Source organism: Ursus maritimus, unplaced genomic scaffold, assembly GCF_017311325.1.
Source record: "Ursus maritimus isolate PB19 unplaced genomic scaffold, ASM1731132v1 scaffold_24, whole genome shotgun sequence".
Taxonomy (NCBI): domain Eukaryota; kingdom Metazoa; phylum Chordata; class Mammalia; order Carnivora; family Ursidae; genus Ursus; species Ursus maritimus.
Genome location: NW_024424897.1, coordinates 12,818,529 through 12,842,884, shown reverse-complemented (window position 1 = coordinate 12,842,884; position 24,356 = coordinate 12,818,529). Strand labels below are relative to the sequence as shown.

At 44.4% G+C, this 24,356-nt stretch overlaps 1 protein-coding gene across 2 annotated transcripts in view; it reads right to left on the bottom strand.

The window, feature by feature from the left end:
* Positions 1-24,356, bottom strand: part of PRKCA (protein kinase C alpha) — a 391,135-nt gene that overhangs the window by 221,209 nt on the left and 145,570 nt on the right. For both annotated transcript variants that reach the window (XM_040640368.1, XM_040640369.1), the window contains exon 3: positions 17,801-17,883. In XM_040640368.1, coding sequence (XP_040496302.1) covers positions 17,801-17,883 — 83 coding nt within the window. The remainder of the gene's footprint in view (positions 1-17,800; positions 17,884-24,356) is intronic.

Here is a 24,356-nt window from a genome sequence, read left to right as displayed (position 1 = left end):
CAATAACAGCGAAATGCTCATAGTTCAAATGCTATGGTTAATAAGTTGCTTTCATTTCAAACCTAATTAGTAAGAAACTCCAAAAACCATTTTTCCTGAATAAAATTAAAGTGGGAAACACCTTAGGAGACAGGAGTTTCTTAGAAGGCCCTTACAACAACTTGCCACATACTGAAAATAACTCACAGCAGTATGTGTTAGAACTAAATCATACGTTATAAACAAATGAGAGAAGAAAATATTCCATTTTCCTTTTCTGCTATGTTCATGATGGGCCCCTGCAAATGCCTGCTTTTCTCTCGTGGACGAGGTGGAAACAAAATGAAACACCCAGCAACTGGAGTAGCCTCTCCAAACAGACAGACAGACAGACAGACAGACAGACACACACACACACACACACACACACTTTTTGGCCATGATTTTTCCCTCATGGACCATCAAAGAAGAAAGGGCCCTCTTACTAAAAATATCCTAAAACATCAGCCAGAATGGGGACCTATTTTTTTCTCAGCCACTGGGAGGTAAGGTTATTTCACCTACATATGTCCCAAGTTATTTTTAAGACTTGCCTTGTTCTCCTCTGGTGAAAGAAGCCGGTGGGCTGTTGTATGGACGCTCACCGTAAGCGCCCTAGCTGGGCCCAGGGTCCACATCAGGAGCATGAAGAGATACAGAGGGGAACTTTCTCCCTCGAGCCAGAAGGCACAGAGTGCCTCGTAAAGTTCGACAGGGAATTTTCAACCTCGTCACAAGCACAGGAGTCCGACACCTCGACTTGATGGCACTTGCACAAAGAACTGTGCGGTTACTCGTGCTTCTCAAGGACCGTCCGTCCTAAGAGGCCACAGCTGGCCTGAGAGAGCAGTGCTGGTGTCCGTGTAGAGTTAAAACAAAAATCCCGTGTAACATAGCAAGGTTAACTCAGGCAGAGTCCCACCACCTCTGTTCACCTGCTGGCTAAGTATCTGCTCGGAGCCAGCGACACACCAGACTGTGGAGAAGCACAGAGGACAGGGAGATTCGGGAGGGGCTTTGCCCTGCACAGGCTACAGTGTATGGGCAGAGATGGAGACACAGTTATAGCGTGGTGTCCGAAAGCTCTTCAGAGAAGTACCCACAGAAAGAACTGAGGAGGTGGTGCCTGGGGGGCTCTGGCAGTTAAACGTCTGACTCTGGACTTCGGCTCAGGTCACGATCTCAGGGTCTGAGATGGGAGCCCTGCGTCAGGATCCAAGCTCAGTCGGGAGTCTGCCTCAGGATTCTCCCTCTCCCTCTGCTTCTCCACCCTCCCCCGCTCGCTCTAAAATAAATAAATAAATAAATAAATCTTAAAAAACAAAAACAAAAAACCCACAACGAGATATCACTTCATACTTGTCAGGCTGGCTATTATCAAAGAGATAAGAAGTAACTGCTGGTAAGGATGCCGGGGAAAGGGAACCCTCATGCACTGCTGGGGGGACTGTAAGCTGATGCAGCCACTGCAGAGACAGTATGGATGCTCCTCAAAAAATTTGAAAGAGCAAAAAAAAACCCCCACACAACCATATAATCCAGCAATTTCACTTCCAGTATTTATCTCAAGACAAAAACACTAACCGAAAAGACACACACACCCCCATGTTCACTGCAGCATTATTTACAAGAGCCAGGATCTGGAAACAAATGGTCTATCAATGGACGAATGGGTAAAGAAAATGTGGCACACACATACCATGGAATGTTATTCAGCCATAAAAAATGAAACCCTGCCATTTGCAACAACACGGATGGACCCAGACAGCATCATGCTAAGTGAAATAAAACAAATACTGTATGATCTCACTTGGAATATTAAGGAAAAAGAAACGAGCTCATAGGTACAAAGAACAGATTGGTAGTTGCTGGGGGTGAGCAAAATGGGTAAATGAGGTCAAAAGGAGCCAATTTCCACCTATAAAATAAGGCGATGTAAAGTACAGCGTGGTGACTCGTTAGTATTGTGCTGCAGAGCTGAAAGTTGCCCAAAGAGCTTTTGGTTTTTGACTTTTTGCCAAGAGAGAACTTAAAAGTCCTCATTACAAGAAAAAAAAAATTGTGAACTATATATGGTGACAGATGTTAACTAGACTTACTGGGGTGGTCCTTTTGCAATATATACAAGCACCAAATCATTATGGCGTACAGCCCAAACTAATAATGTTCTATGTCTATCCCTCAATTAAAAACAAGACAAACCGCTCATGTGGCAAGGGAGAAGGGGATTCAGAGAGAAAAGTCCACATCTTTTTGAGCCTCACCTCAAGCTTCAAGTGTGGCAGAGCCCTCTCTGCTCCTTGTGGGTGAAGCAGAACTAGCATCCCTTGTCATGCTTCTTGGAACTCCCTGTTCTGGAGTCCCTCTTCTATTATTAGAAACATCTACTCTTTGGAAGTTCTTTTTGGAGTTTATGCTGAACTCTGCCTTCTTATAATGCTTAGTCACTGGGCCTGGGTCAACCCCTGGTGTTCCAAAGTCAAGTCCACCCTTCCTCCTACGATGGAAGGCGGTGCTCATTGATTCCTACTTCTTTTCTTCACACTAAACGTTCCTTGTTTTCTGGGTCTCTATCCTACAGCCATCATAGCAGTCTGTCTGTGCCTCCTTTAAATTCGCCACCCATCCTGCCCTTTGGACTCCAGATGGTCACTCGCACCCATGGAGAAGTGTTGCTTCATTCAACTTGGGGGATTCTCTGCTGCTGCTGAAGACCACAGCTGCTTTAGTAAAAAGTGAGTTACCGATATATTGTTTTGTTTCAATCAACCCTTATTTACTATCAGGAACTACCATGTAATAAGAATACTGTGACTGGATAAGCAATTACTAAAGCTCAAAATACTTCATTATGAAAACCAAAATGCTTTTTACAAAAGTACCTTCACCAAAGAACTAAAATTGTTTAAAGAAAAAAAAAAGCTTATTAAAACTCATCACAAGACTTCTACATTCCTGTCTTCTTTTTCTATCTACAGATTGAGACACTTAGTTTGATTATATCTGAAAACCCCTTATGACATGTGAGTAAGAGAATCCTTCCCATGCTGAGATGGAGTCACAGCAAGAGAGAGAGACACAAATACAACATGTGAAGGCATTTATGTCTAAACGGTGGGGCTCCATCCTCAACACAGAATTCAAAGTTAGCTGCCTATCCAATATCAGTTCTCTTCTTATTACTGGACTTCCTTGATTTTGTGGTGGGTAGAAATATACCCAGTTTAAAACAAAAACTCCAGGGGCACCTGGTAATGGAGTTATGGAGTGCCTGGGTAGCTCAGTTAAGCATCTGACTCTTGATTCCAGCTCAGGTCTTGATCTCAGGGTTGTGAGTTCAAGCCCTGCACTGGGTTCCATGCCCAGCCTAAAAAAACAAGCAAACAAAACACCTCCAAACTCTACATTTTGTAAGCAGGAGTGGCTATGTGACACAGTTCTGGCCAATATGGAAGTTGTTGGATTGGGTTTCTGGGGGGAGTTCTTTTAAAAGGGAGTAGACTCAACAGGCAAGTATGCTCTGACTTCACCCTTCTCTTTCGTCCTGCTTGGAACATGGATGGGATGGTAATGGAACAGCCACCTTACACCAAGGGCAGCAAAGTGGAGAATGAAATCTGCATATGTTGAGAGGGCTGAACTGAAAGGCATAATGAGGCTGAATCCTTCATGGAACCATGAAAATGCCACATGAGCCCTGGAGTCCCAGTTCCACACATTTTGTTACAGGAGAATGATGCCCCTTGTTCAGGTCCAGCCACTGTTTAGTCAGGTCCTCTGGTTTTCCCACTTGAATGCAAACCTAAACTGATACACTGAGCATGAAGCTATCTAGACACCTACGACAAACTGCCTTCTTATCACACAGTTGAACAAAGAACTATCAGATATGCGGGTGTGTTCCATTTGGATAATGCTCTGGGAGACCACAGCACTTTGTCATATTCCAAAAGTATCATATGATGACTTCTCGAAAACTGTGTTGTTCTAACAAGATGAAATCTCGAAAGCGGCTCTCCAAGTCCAATTATCCCAAAAATCAGTCATCAAATGATTTCAATTTCCTAGGTTCCCTTCTAGGTCTTGCCCCAACACACAAATTCTGTCCAAGTTCTAATCATAGTAATGCCTTTACAGTAAGCCCCCGGTACCCAGCATCACAGAAGCACTTTTTCATGCCTTTATAATCATCATTCTTAATGGCTGCACATATCCTATTACACTGATGTATTACAATTTGTTTAACTCCCTACTGTTCACGAATGTTAGGAGAAACCGATGGCCGCGGAGGGAAATCTAAGAACAAGGATGCTGCTTCCAAGCCAATGTGCAGCCATAACTTTCCATGGGAAGATCCTATTAGATATAAATTACTCTCAAGGTTTGAAATTCAACACTTATCCCACTTATTCAGAATGGTGGACATTCAGAATCGGGTGGTTAATTACTCTAAATAAGACTGATCAGATACATTTTATTTTGAATTTTATAGACCACATATTAACACTAGGATCACAAAAAACATGTTTTTTTTGGAAGACACATTCAATCACATGGTAGGCCTCAGGCTTAACAGACATGGCCCAGTTTATTATACTAGATGGTACAGCATTATAACCACAGAAGACAAAAAACATCTCCACTGATCCAAGGACGTTTCCTTTTAATAATATTATTGGAAGGAAACAAAACTCTTAAGATTTGTCTTCTCCTGTGTAAGAGTAAGTGAGATGCCTTTGGCCAGCCAAAAATATTGAGCACTTCACGTGCCAGGCACTAAGTAGAACTGAAGCCTAAGACAGCATACCTACCACTCATGGTGTTTCAAGCTGGTCGAAGAGATGAAAAAGTAACCAAGTAAATATTATGGTTTCAGGTGGTGACCAGGGCTATGAAATACACAAAGTAGGATCGACTACTAGAAAGTGAAGGGAAGGTGTGAGCTAAAGAGGCCTCTCCAAGGAGGGGTCATCTGAGCAGACACCTGAATGGTGTGAACGAGCCACACTGCAGAGGAACCCACAAGAGCAAAAGACCCAGGGCTCAGATGAGCTTGGCATGTTCCCGTCAGGGAGATAAACAGGAGTAAGATCACAATCAGCATAAGCCTTGATGACCAAGGTAAGCAGTTTATGTTTTAACGGTCAGAGGCAGCCACGGAAGGATTTAGATAGAGCAACGCCATGATCTGATTTGCCGGATATACGCAAAATCTCACTCTAGCTGCCTGTGGAGGATAAACTGCAGGACACAAAAGCAGAAGTGAGGAGCTCACCAGGAAGCTCTTTTGCTGGACTCCCCCAGTTCCACTCCCACATGAAGAGAAGTTCACTAAGTGAGAATAGGACCGAACTTAAGCATACCACTCCCAAACCGACAGCAGGTGCGTGTATTTGTAGAGAAGATCTGTTTCACTCATGTGATTTTTAAGTTTTCAACTTAACCACTTCCCCCCATTCTTGTTCTGTACACCACGTTACTCCAAATCACCAATTTGTAATGAAAAAAACGTAATTAAAATGAATTACCTTAATCTTGGCGCATCATTCAAATGTAGGAAATGCAAAAGAGAGCAGACCTGCCTTTCTAATTTTAACAGCCTGCTGTGTGATCTCTTCTTTTTCAAGCTTCCCTGGTCTTTTGTGATTAATTTTAGTAACAGGAGAACGACCTGTTTAAGAACAAATGAGTCATGATACAGCTTAGTATCTAGAAACCTAAAATCACCCTCCTCCACAGAGAATATCATTTTCAAGTATGAAATCCTCATGTTTTAAACATTTCTACCCCATGTTAACTCTACAAAGCTTCTGGCCTTGAAAGAGAGATGCGGAGGGACAGGCTAGGATCTCAAAATTGTAGAAAGCAAGCAACATGCAAATTGCCTTCTGAAAGGTACTTAAGTATGTTTCAGGGCATGAAAAGGAAAAAAAAAAAAACCCTCACTTGTAAAAGTTTATGATTTGTGTATTTCAAAATACATTCTTTCATTCAGCAGTTTCCTACCAATATAAATCTCTCATAAGCATGAAAAGTTGTGTATAAGTTATGTATAAGTTATCGTGGCACAGTTAGGCCTATAATGTACATGGACCTAGAAAAGCAGTGGTCAGGGGCGCCTGGGTGGCTCAGTCGGTTAAGCATCTGCCTTTGACGGAGGTCATGATCCCAGGGACCTGGGATAGAGCCCCATGTTGGGCTCTCTGCTCAGCAGGGGATCCTGCTTCTCCCTCTCCTTCTGCCTGGCACTCCCTCTGTTGTTCTGTGTGTCAAATAAATAAAATCTTTAAAAAAGACCCAGAAAATCAGTGGTCAAATTGGAAAGAAATTAGACTACTGCTTCTTAGGGTAGCGTCCTTGGCGGTGTCATCTCCCTTCTTCCTGAACTGTGGTTATAAACCCTCTCCAGGTTAACTGTACAGTTAGCAATCACCTTAACGAATATAAATTCAAAATATGTGGTTGACAAAACAAGCATTTCCTTTTAATAGGTTGTTTTTCCCATCAATATTTAACAGAAAATATATTCGCCAAAGGGGGAAAAAAAATAAAGTCTGGTCATGCAGTTTGTGAGCACAGTTCTACAGCCAATCTTGCATGATTTTGTTAGGCTTAAACTTGCATACTAAGAGAGTCCCTCATATTTTTTAAAAGTTCACTTTCCAAAGACGATAACTTAAAATCGGTGGCTGTATCAATGCCAGAAATGGTTGGTACTGATTCTGAGAATCTTCTGGAATATTTTACAGATATTTTATGCAAACCAAGGAAATGATTTTGGGATCAGGGATTTCATTTTTTTCTTCTATTCTCTCAGCAAATATTAATGATCACCTAACCAGGAGTCAGAAATCACAATAAGTATTGGGGATATAGAGATGAATAAGATTTAGGGGAAAGAAAATAGTATAACAGGATTAAAATAAGTCTTCCTGGGGCCAGTTGTTACATTAATGACTGGAGTGACCCACCCTTTCCAGCATCCACACTGTGTATGCCTCCCCCTGTGATGCTTAAGTCTGTGTGTCAACTTGATTGGGCCATGAGGTGCCCAGATATTTGGTCAAATAATGGTGTTTCTGTGAGGGAGTTTTTGGATAAGATTAACATTTAAATTGGCAGATGAGTAAAGTAGATGCCTCCTCTAATGAAAGCCTAAACAGTACGAAAACACTGACAACACCCCCAGCCCCTAAGCAAGAGAGTTCTTTCTGCCCAAGGACTATGAACTAGCACATAGGATTTTTTGTTTGGACCACAAACAAAACACTGGCCCTTCCTGCATCTCGAGTCTGCTGGCCTTTGGACTGGAGCTACACTATTGGCTCTCCCAGGTCTCTAGCTTGCCTGTGGATCTTGGGACTGGCCAGTTGCATAAGCCAATTTCTTATAAGTCTGTGTGACAAATATACGCACATCCAATTTGTTCTGTATTTCTGGAGAATCCTGACTAACCTACCTTCACAGGGACTCTGGGCTTCTTTGAAAACTACCAGCACCATGTAAGAAGCCTGTGCTGCCCTCCTGGAAAGGCCAACACGGAGAACCAAAGCATCCTGGCTAACAGCCCCAGCTAACAGCCAGTGGAGTCATCTTGTGTGACGCTGCAGGAACCTTTTGAATATGTTGACATGCATTACACACACACACACACACACACACACACACACACACACAGAGAAAGAGAGAGAGAGAGAGAGAGAGAGAGAGACTGCATTACCACCGGCTGGCAATACAAAGGATGAACTAGAGGAGAAACAGTCCAGAGCCAATAAGACCAATTCAGAGACCACGATGAGGCCTTTGGGAAGATGGTGGCTATGAATATGGAGAGGAGAGACAGAGGCAAAGCCCACAGAACTTGGGAGACTGTTTAGATGTGGGAGACAAAGGAGATGGAGACAAGCTAGATGACCCCGAGGCTTCTGGCATGGGAGACTGTGGTAGATGAACCCCTGGTGTTATTTCAACATAGATGAGGGGGAATAAGCACTGGCTTGGGTAGTGGAGGAGATGCAGGGAGAACAGGCAGCAATAAAGAAAAGAAGGATGGTGTTGTCCATCTTGAGTGTGACACCCTCAACATAACCTGAGCACTCTTTCTCTACATCCAGGAAATTATCTGGGGAATGCAAATTAAGACTATCTAATGTCTGAAGGCAATGTGACACTTATTGGGACAAGGACATTCTCCTTTGAATCTTGCTTTTTCCCTTGGCATAAACTCAAATGTGTTTTGGGAATCTGTTAGATTATAAAATTTGAAATGTTACATGAACAATGATTAGAATGGACCTTCCCACTGTCCATGTCACCTCCTGCTAGTACTAGCTGCCATGATGGTTTGCTCACCGCTCTGGTACAACATATAGAAACAGCTGTCAGAGGGGGTACTTGCCCACTTCTCTCATCGGTCCCAGCCACGATCAAAGGCACATACAGAATTCCTAGTAAGTGGGCTCATTTGATTTTGTTTTTGGCCCTTGGCCTCAGTGTAAATAAACAGATGTAGCAATAATGCTAGCTAGAAAATCCTCTACAAATCTCCCTCTCCTGGCCCCCAAGGAAATGTGCTTCTCTTTTTGTCCAGTCTCCTGCTGGAAATTCATTAAGCAGAAAACAGCCAAGGTGAGGAAGGTACCAGCTAACTGAATGCGACTCCTACTTCAGCTTGTGGAAAGGAGTGACTCACTAAAATCCAGGAACAAGTCTCAGGCATGAGCCAAAAAGCTCTCTGGGCTTGCTTTCAGCTTAGGCTCAAGCCACTTAGAACCAATCTCTCCAGAAACCCAGGGTCCTGGAAAGTACAACCTTCCACCTTCTTGAGGAGAACCCAAGCTAAATCTCCAAATCGCTCTTGGCTCTCTCAGATTCCCATCAGCCCCACCTGCTCGGTCTTCACTAGTTCACCTTGTTGGTCTCACTTCTGAATGCTTTTTACTGTTATAATATCGGTGGAACTCACTTCAAGCTTCTCTTACCATATTAAGATTTCTCAGTCACCCTGACTCCAGTTTCTAGTCACAAAAATAGAGCATTTTCACTGGCAGAAAACCTGCCCCTCAACTGGCTTTGCTGATCAACCCACTTGATACTGAGGAAAGAGAGCAGGTTTGGAAGCAGAGGCGTGGTCCAAAGCTTGATGAACTATTTTCTACTGGATTCCAGCAAGTCATTTAACCAACCCTTGACTTCCACATTTATACAATGGGATTCATATATGCCTAGTGTGTTTATGTACGTTATCCACTGAAGTAATTATCCGAATTCTTATTCCTGTGCATGACTTCCCACCAAGAATAAGCCATCTGAAGGACTTTTTAACCTTTGCACCCCGCAGTACCTGGCAATAATAAATACCCAGGAAGCGTTTAATGATGGCATACAGTGAATACAGAAAAAGGACCAGACGTAAGAGATACTAAATATACATCAGGTATTATCATGAAGACGCCATTACTTATACGGCAGAATCTCTAGCTCTGGGCTTCCAGGGATTTCAGCTCTAGTAGCAGGCTCCTTAGACATCATTGCCAAATGACAGTTCTCAGGAACAGGTTGATTTGGTTGTTAGTAATATCAGACCGTTCATGATTTACAAAGTCCTTGTACAGGTCAAGAAAAATAAATAAGGAAGCCATCACACTAATTTTTATCCTAACCAGTCAAAAGCTACGGCCCAGGTCCACCATTTTTTAAACTCCTAATAGTTAAGACAATGACTTGAAATGGTTTGTGAAAATAGGAAAGTCCATCGAGTATGTTTCTCCGATCCCGCTCTCAAGGTGCCCCAATAATGCTGATGAAATATCCGTTCATAGGTCTTGGGGAGATTGATAGTCCATGTATAGCTAAAACCAGGTAATTCAAACCCAGATATGTACAACTAATGGTCCAATTAGGTTATCAGGCCTTCTTCCGCTTCTTCTGGTTCAACAAATCTCTTTCAAGTATCCATTCTGTGCCAGGCTCTTCCCTGAACTCGTGTTTTTCCAAGGGAAAAGACACAGGGTCTCTCCACGAAGGATTTGCTGTGTAGGCATGATCATGAGGCAGGGCAACAATTTTTTTTTTTTTGGTCAACATGGGTATTAACTAGAAATGCCACCGAGGGGCTACGTGCACCAGTTCCTATATGCTTCACACACACAAGGCTCCTTCAACCCTGATGTCTAGAAACCATTTGTAACGCTCCCAGGAAAATACTCTTTTAACCTTATCAATGTACCGTTTGGACCAAAACCTGTCCCACCCACCTTAATCACTGCCCCTTGTTCAGATCTGGCTCCACTGAACTTGGACAAGTCCCCAACCAATCTCACCACACTCTCAAAGGCTGACAATTTGCTCAGAGTGGAGATTTTGAGAAGAATGTGCTACTGGCCTTACATGCCATTCCAAGAGTGGAGTTCCAAAGATGTTTGAGCAGTGGCAACTTAAACCTCTGGATTAAGTTGGAAAGCCCACTGGGTGACTCCCTTGACACCAGGCATTCTGGCACACTGATGAAATGTGAGGCACTATGACCCCCCTCTCCTTACGGGCCAAAACTTGGTAGCTAAAGACAATGCATGTGCCCCCCCCACCCCAGCTGTCTCCTTTAGTACATCCGAACTGCGGGTGCAAGTCGTTGAGGCTATTTTTAATTCCCGGCTAAATTAATTTGGCGCAAAAGTAGCAGGAGTCCCTTCCCGTGGAGGAAATACTTCTGTTACTGTGAATCTGGTACATAAAATAATCCACCCACTGAAGAGCAGAATTAGCACGGGAGTTTTTTGTTGGGTTTGTTTCCCTGAAATAACTTCTTTTTAAGGTTTCCTGCGGCATCACAGCACGTGAGGAATGGTACCTGTGGGCGAGTGCGGAGGGCACTTTCAGGACCCCGCGAAGGCTTCCTCCGAGCTTTGAAGGCTTCCTCCGAGCTTTGTCTAGAGAGAATCCCACCAGGTGACACAGAACACCGTGTGTCTCCCTTGCAATTGTTCTTTGAACAGGTCCTCTTGCAAAAGCGTGTCACCTGAGTTTATGTGCCACTGGATAGCAGCATTTGGCAAGAGAGAGAACTCCCTTAAACCAGCAAGAGAAATACCAGAATAGTGGTCCTACTGGTTTGTAAGAGAATTTTGAAAAGAAATAGATCTTAAAAATCTTTAAAACCTCTCCAGGAAGTCTTGCCTCCATCTTCTGTAAGGTGCTTTCTCTCTCCCAGCACTAAAACTCAACAGCATTTTCGTTCTTCCCTGGTTACGGCAGCTGCCCTACGCAGGCTTATCGTCTCATTATTTGCATGCTCAGCTCATCTTTTTGATTAGGGAGGATGCACCAGGAGGGCAAGAACTGTCTTCACCTTCTCATCTTCATAGCATGAAGCCCTCGGTAAGTATTTAGCGAAGGAATGCCAATGAGGGCTGCAAACAACTTTAAAGACCAAGTTCAACCTTTATATTAATCAGAAAATGGAGGTCCAGAAGGATTTTCAGCAACTTGGCAGGATTCCCAGTTCCCACCCCAGAACTCTTTTGACTTCACTGGGCTGGAATTTTAAATGCAACTTTTTAAGCACCTGCACCTTTTTACAAATCTCCCTTTGTCAGTTCAGGAATATTCCGAACAGTGTTTCAGGTATACCGGGTTTGCTCACAAAACTGCCTTATTTTCATATTAAATGTAAAAGCACACTTTGAGAAAATAGAAGATTTGCTAATTAAATTTCTACCTTTATTTTAAATGTTTTGAGTTTTGTCATAAGTGACGCTCTGAAATGTTGAATTTTAAACAATTCGGCAGCCTTTTTCATTTGCACCGTTTCTAAGACACCGGAAAGAACTCAAGAACAAGAGAATTCTCAAGACCGCTGTAACAAAGAGGAAGTAATTTTGCACCTGGACATACAGGCCTCCCCAGGGTCCAGCCCCGCACCAGGTATCACTTTTGGCTCTGTACGATTGTTTCCAGGTCCACTCTAACCATTTATAATCAATGCTCTCGAGCTTCCTCCAATCTTTGCAGACCTGAAGATGTATGCAGATCAGAAGCCAGCCTCCCTGCCTTTTAACAATTTCTTCATTTACGCCCTTCCGAACATTCTGGAAGGCACCGCTAACTCATGATGCTGTCTATGTGGATGTCAGTTGTCTCCCAGGTGAGGGACACTAATGACCCAGGAAATTATTTTTAAATCACCTGAATACTGTTTAATTGTATGGCTCAGGCAGAAAAAGCACAAGGTACTACTGGTAATAGTTTCTCCCCAGGCAGGCAGGGGCACTGGTGAGAAGGCACAAAGCAAATAAATACGAACAAAAGGAATACAAAAGGGAAGGGGGTGGGTAAGGCTTTGAACAGGACCGTCCCTTCCCCTCTTCCTCAAAGGCTCACAGTTGCAGTACACAGAGCAAATATTCCAAAGACTGTGTTTACAGAGTTGTCTAGCATTTGTGTGGTTTTATACACAGCACGGAAACACTTTTCTCTCGCTACAAAGGGTGTGTGTGAGTGGGCTCTCCGTTTGGGCATTTCAGGGCAGGACTGAGATTGGGAGGAAGGTCTGAAAGGGGTGCTTCGCAATTCTCCCTTAAGGCACACACAGAACACACACAGCATGAAGACAAACGACTGCACACACGCTTACAGACTGGAAGACCTGAAAACCCCGCTCCCCTCTAGCGGGGCGGGCTTCAGGAACAGGGGTTATTTGAGCGGAGATGGTTCTAGCAAGCGGGAGGTACTCCAGACTGAAGGACAAAGGAGCTGGTGAGCTGAAATTTCAAAAGGTGAAGGGCAGGAGTCTGAGGAAGTCCGCCCTCTAGGACCCATTCCCCCACCCACCCCTGCCTCACCCCATCAGAGCCAGAGCAAGGAAGAGAAAAACATCAGCAAGGGGATCAGCAGCAGCCGAAGAAACAACAGTGCTGTCATTTCTTTCCAAGAGCACAAAGCACTCCCCACCCCCACCCAAAGGCAAGGCTGGTCCGCATCCCAGTTTGTGCGTTAATGGGGGATGGAGGGGGTGGCAGAAGAAGGGTTAGCTATCTCTCAACAAGGGCCAGTTTTCGTTCTTTGTGGTCTTACAAAATCCTAGACGCGGGGCAGGGGTGCAGGGTAGAGCTCCGAGCTGATTTCTGAGGCCGCACTTTCGGCAGCACAGATCCAGCATCAACTCAGAGCGCCTCTCCAACACCGACTCTTTCATTTTCCTCTCCTCTCTCCTTGCTCCGCTGGGGCTGCACTTCACGCCTGGGAAACGCTTGGCTTTCGTCTCCAGACACGTTGGTAGGGAGCGTCTGGAACGCTGTGCATCCAGAGGAGGTCAGGGAGGGCTGAGGGTGGCCCGACAGGTACGGGGAAGTGGGCGGTACAGGGAGAGGGGTCCTTCGGTCCCTCCATGGAACCCAGACACCCTTTCTCCTCCCCGAGGTTCCTGACACTTCTGCATCCTTTCAACTAGCCTGCTCCTTGAGTTTTGTGTTTTTTTTTTTAAACTTTATTCATTTATTTGAGTGAGGCGGAGAGAGAGAGAGAGAGCGCGAGCACGAGCAAGGGGCAGGGAGAGGGAGAAGCAGGCTCCCCCCGCTGAGCAGGAAGCCCAATGTGGGCTTGATCCCAGGACCCCGAGATCAGGACCTGAGCCGAAGGCAGATGCCTAACCGACTGAGCCACCCAGGCGCCCCCTGCTCCCTGAGTCGTGAAGATGATCTCTGTTCAGAACTATTTCCCTCTGGTTCCTGTAATGTGGGCAGTGCTAACTTCACACTTTTCAGTACCTGTCTTTTCATCCTGAAGAGGCAAGACCAGGTACAGCCTCGGTGCACTGCACAGGGCCTGTCCCTTCCTGGTCTCTGTGCGGGAACGCCCTCAATCTGCGGGGCTAGCATGGTGAAGCAGCACAGGACCTGTGTGCACCTTAAGCACTCGCCATGTAGGAAACAAATCATCTAGAAACTTTTAGATTTTCGGGGGGGGGGGGGGGCAGGGAATGCTTAAGGTAGTTTCTTCTCTTAAGCTGTATTTTGTGTTTCCCGATCCTTGCGTTCCATTAAGTGGCCTTTCCCATGCCCTTGAGCACTCCCCTCGATGTGTGACCAGAACTTTGAGGGATTACACCCAGGTAGTAGCCAGCAACTTCTCCACTGACAGCAGGACCAGGCCATGGTGCCCCCTCTTTCCCTTTGTGGCCTTGAGGCAACCACGAACCTCCTGGCCCTCAAGGGCCATGACACAGTGCCCCCGGATCATTTACATCTTTCTTCTCTATGCTTCGGTCTCCTCATCCATAAAATAAAAGTTAACCTAGATAAGTCTTCAACACCCCCTTTCAACTCTAATTCTACGACTTTAAAATGCATTCCAAAAAAGATAAAATAAGAAAATCCTACCATCGCATCTCAGCACTGTGTCCTGACACCTTCGTGCTTTTCCAGCTATCCCCCTCTGCAGTTCCTTCTGGGCATCTTGCGGATTTGTTCAATAAATAAAATCACCTTGCACACAGACCGCAGACACTTCTCATCCCCTGGCTGCACAAAGCCCTAATCATCGGCCTCTTAATGCCAACAACCAAAAGGCAAATTTTCTCCTTGGAAGAAAACACACAGACTGTTCAAGTACTTTTTTTTTTTTTTTGATTTAGGAGAAAATCATCTCTTATCTTTTGCAGACATTAAAACGTGAGACTACGCGTCTACAGCAGGTCAACACAACAGGGAGTAGGGACAGAGCTCAGATGAACACAACAGATTGCAGGCGTGTGTCCCATTGTATCACAGGACGTGCAGATCGTCACTAAGGCTTCCTGCCTGGCTTGGGGATCTAGGAGTAGGGTGGCCACATAATGATCATCAAAACAGGGTAAGAACGTAACACACATTAACTAATCTGTAGCAGGTGTAAACCAAGACTTCCCATGTAAACAAGACAGTCCTGCGCAAACTGGGATGTGTATTAACTATGTGTAGTAACAAAAGCTTACAGAGTTCATGACATAAGCAGAGAGCTGGCCTACAGCCCTTCCAGGAAATTGCTAAAACAGCATCACTCTGTCTTCCTCCTACTTCTCTGCCTGCTCCAATTTGGTCTCCCCCTCCTTCCCTGCCCTCCCTCTTCCATCCAACCCACTGGAGTTCTCCTCAGTGCTCTTTTCTTCTCATTCTATCTACTCCCTTTCTCTAGGCAAGAGCATCCACACCCCAAGCTTCAAACTAAGAACAGAGGAATCTGTACCTTCAGAAGGACACACCCCACTTCCGACCTCCACACTTGTGCTCATAGACAGGTGTCTTCTCAACGTCAGACTTCTCAAACTGCCCATGTCCAAAGTGAAACCCTTGATCTGCCCTACCCCATATTCCCAAATACATTCTCCCTCCATGTTCTGATGGCCTCCATCCATTCATAGGTTTGGGCCTGAAGCCCAAGAGTTTTTCCTTAACACCTCCATCTCCTTGACTCCCACCAATGGCAGAGAGCAGCTGATTCAGCTCCTAAATGTATCCTGAATGAGTTCAGCTCTGCCCAATCGCCATTGCTGCCACCTCCCCCAAGCTCCCACCACCTTGCCCTCCATTCTGATGCTTCTTGCTTTGTTGGTATTCCCCATCTTTACCCGCCCACCAAGACCCACTTCCTAACCCAGTCCATTTTCCATAAGGAAACCAGAGAAACCCTTACACCCTTCCAAACAGGATCAACATCCTTCCTAATTTAAAGCCTTTCTCTGGATTTCTAGTGTTCCTAAGATTGTGTTCAAAATCCTCAACTACACCTCCAATGACCCACTTGCTCCTTCTCTCTCCCACACAGAACTTCCCACTTCAGTGTTTTCTCACTTGCTTTTCCCTTTGCCTGAAACCTTCTTTCACGGGGCTCCTTACGCCCCAGCACACACTCTCATGCACATCCCCTTCTGCCTGCCTACCTCCTATTTGTTCCTGAAGCTTGGATTAATGCCATTTCCTTGGGAAAGCCTCTGACCACCAAGAGTCGGTCCCTTGGATGAACACACTCAGGGAACCTCTACCCTATTTTAATTAGTGATATTTTCCATATCTATCTTCCCCTAAGTACTTAATAACAAGTATTTCGGACACTTCACTGAGCTACCCAGGTGTCCCACTTGTAATTTCGGCTCAGGTCATGATCTCAGGGTTGTGAGACTGAGCCCCGCACTGGGCTCTGCACTCAGTGGGGAGATCTGCTTGAGATTCTCTCCTCCCCCTCTCTGCCTCTACCCCTACACTTCCCTATGCATGCACACGTGTGCTCTCAAATAAATCAATCTTTAAAATGAATAGACAGATAGTACTTAACCAAAAGAATGAAGAAGGGGAAGGGGAGAGGGGTCAGGCAATAACTACTCTCCTGTGGCCTACGAACTCCACCCCACCCCCACCCCACCCCATTCCTGCTNNAGCCAAAATGGGAGAATCAAAGGATGGGTTCAGAATAATGAGCAAGGTGGCCAAAGAAACACCATGTGATGCTTGAGGCCAACTTCCAGGAAAGCTGGTACTCTTCATCTATTTTTACCTCTAAGATGCCAAAAATGGAGACAATATTTCAGGAAGAAGGGGAATGTGCAAGGGTCGGGTGGAACACACTACTTTTTGTATGTAGGTGGGTCGGTCATGGACATGGGCTTTCTGGTCCGTGAAGACAGAGAACAGGATGATCTTTGAGGCTCTGGGGCTCCCAAGTTCTGGGGCTCCCAGCGGTGGCTCTGAGCCCAAGGCTCCTGCTCTGTGTGGCTTCCATCGGTATCTTAACCAAAACGCAGCATGTTTCCACGCAGCCAGGGCGCAATGGTAAGTTCCTTCATTACATGTGCTAAAACAACGCAAAGGTGAACCCTTCAGAGCTCACCATGAGTATGCCCTCCTCAGTAAAGGGAAGAATTCAGCCCTGCCTGCACTGACAAAGCCACCTTTGAAATCTGTGTCTCCTGATGGGAACAAGAACCAAAGGTAGGAACCACACTTGGAGCACCTAGTTTAAGTATTAGTGACTGAAGTAATCCAACAAAAGCAATTCAGAATAGAAAGGTCTCCTCTTCCAGGCCTCCCCTGCAATTTTTTTTTCCTGTTAAAATATTTTCCACATAACAGCCCAATTTTCCACTCAATGCATTTTAGATATTGGGATTTCCCATGCCTTCTGACTCCCACTCTCCTTTACTGATCCCATTTTTCAGTAAACAAGAGATGCAAGAGAGATGCTCACTAGAGACAGGCAGAATGAGGGCGCAAATAAAATTGTGTTCACACATGGGCAGCTTCAGAGATCGGTTGTTCAGTGGAATGGATGCTAAATTATTTAAATCAACAGCAGCATTTATAATACATCATGAAAAGGCAGCAAGGATCTCATGAAGTCAACTAGGAAGAGGTGGTTACACTGACCCAAAGCAAGGACAGTCCTGTTAGTCAACAAACCGTTAGGGCGAACCGTGAAGGGTGATTTACGTTTGTTGTGAAATTTGTCAACATCTTCAGAAAAGAACCACACTGTGTTTGTGAAAGCTCCTACTATAAAGTTGGTGGATTTAGCCCATGTGGTTGCCCACAGTGGAAGAGTAGAAGCTAACAAATTCTTCTCCAGCCCCGAAGTAGTCCTGCCAGGGCTCCGAAGGACTAAAGATCTGTTCATTGGTATGAGCCGAAGTTGTAGAGAACTCACTGACGAGTCTTCCCGTTAAGAGTATGTGCCAAAACAACACTTGTACAGGCATAAAAAGAGGTGAAGTCAGAGATCTCCACTATCATCAAATAATACTTTCCAGGCTACTTACGTCAGTGTCGGGTCCCTTATCCGCACCCGGACAAGAAAAAGTGACAAATTCATGGCACCTCTTGTGAACCACAAAACAGCAAACTGGTGGAGAGAAAAGAAAACTAAAATTAGTAATTTAATACACAAGCTTTGTTTTCCAAAACAGGGCTACGTCCCTTTAGAAGTCCGTTTAATTTCACTATAGACAGAATCTCAAACAGCAATCAGAAGGCATTTTATTCAAGATTCAGCAACATTTGGTATTAATTGGACTTACAGATAAAGGCACCATAAAATGTCAGGTAAGAGAGGGCCCAAGGAGACCTAAACCCTAGTTCCTATTTTCTAAAGTTGGGGGTGGGGGGTGGGCAGAGATCGTAAGACACTTTCCCAAGATATAAACCATAAATCAAAATTTCAACTACTTTGCACTGTCTTATACCAATATACACACATGCATAGAAAGGTCTAACACATCATACCCTGGGCGGGGGGCGGTGTGGGAAGAAAAAAATAACAGATCACATACAGAGAGATATTTATGTGGGTTGCAGAACTTCTTCAGCAGAATTCTGAATTCAAAGAACTCATTAAGACACAAACCCAGGGGGCGCCTGGGTGGCTCCGTTGGTTAAACATCTGCCTTCGACTCAGGTCATGATCCCAGGGTCCTGGGATCAAGCCCCGCATCGGGCTCCCTCTCCCTCTGCCCCTCCCCCTGCTTGTGCTCTCTCTCCCCCTTGCCCACTCCCACTCTATCTTAAATAAAATCTTAAAAAAAAAAGACAAACCCAATCTACAGAAAATAGCCTTTGAAATGAAAAGAAAAAAAAAAAGGCGAACACCTTCACACCATCTTGCACATGCACGCTTGTCACAGATGCTGTCACCAGTTGAAGGAAGTCCCCACAAATCTACCACATCTCCTATGGAGCAAATATTTTCCAAGTTCAACATGGTTTTGGTAAATATTCAGGATGGATCAATAAAAGAACTGTTACAGAAATTAATAAGCAATCCCCTAAGAGGTTTTATGGATAGTATAATATGGAGGATCCAAAAAAAAAAAAAAACCCAAAAAAAACCAAAAACAACCTGGTTAGTCCTTCCTCAGGAGCTTGAAGCTTACCAGAGCATATGACCAACTACTCCACTCTTCTTTGTTGAACAACTCGCTAAAAAAAAAAAAAAAAAAAATACCCCCATAATAGTGGGTAAGCCCTGAGTCTGTTCCACAGAAGGAAGGCTAGAGCTTCCCAGACTCAGGCTCTTTCCTTCCCTGCAACAATACCACAACTCCCTGCACATGTGGCCATGGACAAAGCCAACTGAAGACAGTCATTCTAGTGAGGGGGAGAAGGCGGCAGGTTTGCAGAGATCCCGAGAGGAGAGCAAGTACCAAGCCTCGTGCTCAGAAAGCAAGCAGAGGGCCTGGAGTGGCCACGAAGACATTCAGAAGGTTTTGGTAAGCGTCAGGAGCCACTGAGAGGTTTGAACAGGAGTAATATGGACAAAACAATGCTTTAGAAGGGAAAGTGGTGGCAACAGGAAGAATTTAATGGACTAGATTTGGGCCATGAGGCCCAATTAGAAGCCTCTTGTCTAATCTACAAATGAAAGTAATTGCCCATTATTCAGTCTGCTAAGAAATGGAAATGATAGATGCCAGAGATATTGCAGAAGACTTGACTTGCCAATGGAACAGATACTATGAGCATCCTATTATGTGTCATTTATGATGGGTCCCCTCACGTTCAGTATCTGAGTCCTACGTAATATGCGTCAATATCTACATTCTATCAAACAGAAAATATCGTTTCCCCTTTCCTTCTACTGTGTCCTAAGCCATTGACAGGAGCAGAAAAGATGTAAGAGGGGATGCCAAGATTTTATACATGGGTGATAGGAAAATGAGTACATGAAAGGAATTACATATATATTTAATATATATATATATTACATATAAGTATGTGTGTGTGTTTTAGAAATAGAAAATAACCAGAGGATGAAGATGTAGGTATGCCCTGTCAGGGTAGTGGATAAAGGATGGTTGTTTTCTTTTAAAATAGTTTTCTTTTAAGGTGGTCATAGTACAATATTCACTATAAAAATATTTCTGTAAAAAAAAAAAAAAGAAGAAGAAGATGGGCCTCATATGAGCAGGCAGCGTTGGCCATAGGAGGGAACCATGCATAGGAAACGGACAACACAAGAGGTCCTGAAGAGCATCCTTTTGGAAGCAGAGACGCCCGAGTGAAGGGTTCTCCCTGGCTGCCTGCCCCGCCCACCGCACCTGCCCACCAGGAGGGCAGGAGAGGACGGAGAAGTGATGGAGAGCCAGCTCCCAGGCTGCCCCAGCAGGCCCAAGACACTGCAAAGGGCAGCACTTAGCTCCTCCAAGCCCTCAGAGCAGCTTTTCCCACAATGTTTCTGCTAAAAGCATCTCCACTGCAACCCTCTCCAAGGATGGATAGATAATAAAGCAGAGCTGTGATGGCACAAATTAATCTCATCTGCTCACTCTCCCCAGGCACAAAGTCATCGCTCACTCACTGGAATTAGAAAGATAAATTACGAAAGGAAAAGGGTCACAGGAGCATTATTTCCTCATCATAGTTTATTATGGATATGGTGTTTTGAAGGGAAAATGAGCCTTCAGATTCCCTACTTAATCGTTCAACATATGGGGGTTTGTTGTTGTTGTTGTTGTTGTTGTTGAAGAAAAACCACCTCTGCATTCAGGCAAACACTTACGAAAACCTGTATTTATCAAATCCATTTGGATGATTTTTTGTATCTGTTCTTTCCATTCCCATTTACCTGTCAATGCAATTATAAATCTCAACCCAGAAGTATTTCTACTGTATGCCTCAAAAAAGTCTAATACCCAATTTTATCCCAAGAAGCTCCAGGCCCTCAGCAGCAGTATAATTTTCAGGGGACAGAGAAAGTCCCACTTACCCCCAAAACTACTTCCTCCTAGCCTACCTCAGCTGCCCCCCTCCCTCCTTACACATGAAAGTCACATCTAGAAAGGACTAGATTCACCCAACAGGAGGTGGAGAAAGGGATGCTATGAGAGCTGCTCATGCCTGTGAGCTGTCGGGAAGATAAAGACCCTGTAAGGCTTGTTCAAAGACTCATGATGCAGAATGACGACCTTCAGAGAAAGAAGAAACAACCCTGTCTAGGTGAGTATAAGGAGAGAAAGCCCAGTTAGCCCCCTTCTCCTATCCCACCCCTACCCCAGGGGCAGGGAAGAGGAGCCCTGCCTTGGCAGACTAGGGCTGCATACAGCTTTTGTCTGGGAAAGACCATCCCGGAAAGCTGAGCCAACGGTCAGAGATCCCAAAATGATGGCTGGTGGGCCTTGACCTTTGGTGTCAAGTTCCCAACTAAATTGGATAATGCATATTTTGTAAGACAGTACAATGCAAACATATAAGAAGTCTTACTAGGGTAGCTGAAGAATGAGGAATAGATTGGCTCAATAATACAGGAGAATGTATCAGGTTTACCAGGAGATGGTCAGCATAGTGTTTCCCCAGGCTAAAAATTAGGAGCGGTTTTTATTTTTTATTTTTTATTTCCACAATTCTAAAGGTCTACATCTCACCATGCTGTATGGAGCCAGGGGAGTCGGGGAGAGCTGGGGATAAGGCAGTTCTGTCACACGGTGTGGATTTCGTACATATTTGTCTGAACTTGGCAGGCAGGAAGTGGAGACACACATCCCAGCAGATTCCTCCCGCTCCATCGTTTGTCCTGGATCTGGAAACTTGGTGCTTAAACAAGACTTTGCTTAAGCAAGCACAGGCTGGCCAATCAAATGAGGATGAAGTCCCATTTTCCAAGACTTTGGGGCACGTCTGCTTATATAACCAAATGATGGGATTTAAAATATGAAGCTGTCCGGCAGCTTAAAGTCACAAAGTAAATCTTCATTCAATTATTTTCTAAGCACAAAATCGCTTTCCTCTAATCCTCTATGTGATATGCTTATGCTGCCCAACAGTGACGGATGACACGTGAAATGCACAAATCACACGAAGGAAATGACGTGGGAGGACAAAAAATAAAGACCAGAGGCTTGGCCAGATAATGATTCTTAACATTACCTGGCTTTAAAATGGAGAGTGTTTCATCGAATGATCCGTATCACATGCTCATCTTACTTACGGAAGTAAGCTAAATGGAAATTAAGGAGAACGTTCACCATCTGTCAGAAGTAGATTTCCAAGACAGACTAAAGCTCACCTATGTTTGGCACAAGAATTCATAATGATTTCTAAAATACAGAGGTGTGTGGTGATGCTGCCGTGTGGATGTTAACAGTGGTTTTCAGCCGTGCTCATGAAAATGAGCAAAACCCAACAAAGAACAATCTGAAAGCCAAACAGTCAGAGAGAAACACTCCCTTCTGATACTGCACCCCCATGAATTTGATCAGAATTGATTTAACTATAACGGTCTTGGCTCACTAGACACTCCTGGAGGGACAGGAGAGGGCTTGCTTTCCGCACCAAATGTCATCACGCAGATGGAGGACTTGGGGCTCTTGATACTAGACAGTGTTCTCCAGAGTGATCCTGGGCAAGCAGCAAGCCCAGAGACATTTTCTATGTTTCATTTAAACAGAGCTTTACCGGGGGGGGGGGGGGGGAGCATGGCGAACACATAAAGAAATCAGGGACGGCTACCTGCTCATGAATGCAAACTGCTCCTTACAAGTGCCCCCAACACGGGTCCCACGTAAATCAAGTAGATGCAGCAACAGCTCCGACAGGAGAGAAAATTCTAATTGAAGGTGATTCGTCACCACCTCATACCCACTAGGAAGACTATTAAGAAAACAGAACAACATGTGATGGAGAGGAGGAGGAGAAACTGGAACCCTCGTCCATCGCTGGGGAGACTATAAGACGATACAGAAGGTAAACACAGAACTACCCTATGATCCAACAATTCCACTTCTGGGTCGAAAACAGATATTTGCACACCTATGTTTCACAGCAGCAGCATCCGTAATAGTCACAGGTGGAAACAACTTACATGCCCACCAACAGATGAATGGATAAGCAAAATGCAATATATCCTTATGATGGATTATTCAGCCTTAAAAGGGAAAAATTCTGACACCTGCTACGACATGAACCCTGATAGTATTATGCTAACAGAAAGCAGCCAGACACAGACAGACAGATACTGTCTGGTTCCACTTACATGAGGTACCCAGAATAGTCAAACCCAGAGACGGAAGGTAACACAGAGGTTATCAGGGGCTGGGGAAGAGGACTGGGGCATTAGCACTAAACGGGTGGAGTTCTATTTGGGACAATAGAGCGCTCTGGAGATTGACGGTGGTGATGGCTGCACATGGCACTGTGAAGGCGCTGGACGCCACTGAACCGTATACACGAGATGATCAAAACGGGAAATCTTAGGGTATGTAGATTTTACCACAATAAAGTTTCATTCATCAACCTGCAATGATATTTATGAAATTATGAGACACAGCCTTGTAGTCCTGCTTCTGTGAATTTTCTGTGGTTATTTTTGTTCGCACTTGAACTAGTTATGAAACCAAGAAAGACTTATTTCCTTCCATTGCATAAAATTCTTAATAAAGGCAATGACCAAATAGAGTGGTGACATGGTGAAATTCAGAGCAGAGGATTCCCAGGACCGCTGAGGACCAGAGAGGTGTCCCACCAACCCTCCCATCTCACTCAGCAGCGGTCAAAGTCAATAATGCTGATGGAGACCAGGACCTTTACACTGAAGGCCTGGCTCTTTTACTAAATCCTTGTGACAGTGATGTTCCGCCCATGTGTAAATGGGACCCTATTTACACCAGACATGAATTGCCATGTTCACAGAAGAGAAAAAATATATACTACATATATCACTTTCCACTTCTCTTCAAGAAATCTTTTCTTTTCCTTTTCACCCTCACGTCTGTATCGTTTCAAATTCAGGTCAGAGTCATTTAAAATGGAACATATGTATAAAAACTCCCTGCTACCCAAAATTAACGGGAGAGGGTACACATTATGTAACAAATCCCAAATTCAAGGAAAAAACCTACTATAGTTAATCGTCTGACACTGTTTAGAACATAACACTGGTAGCTAGCTGAGTTTCCTCGAGGTCCTTTTTTTAAATACATGAATGGCTGCCATCATGTGAGGTGGTTTTAATTAAATTTTGCTTAGCTGGAAGGCATTAATGAAAGGTAGCGTCACATCAGGACACAATGAAATGAAAATCTCTAAGGCAAGTGAACCACTTTCAGCTTTGTAGGGAAAGTCATGAAAATTTGAGCTTATGTTATATTTGCATGCTCAAAGAAAATTATTGGTTTCAGATTTGTAACAATGAAAACAGTCTTCTCGTGGGATACATGCTCAAGCTGTAGGAAAACAAATCAAGTAAATGTGCTTTATCACATACTACTAGAAGGGATGACATTTTTCAGGAAGCACAGACTCTGCCTCTAAGAATTTGTGCACATACTCCCAGTAAACTCTCAAAGCCCCCAGTATTCCCATTTCTGATCAGGCACACACACACAC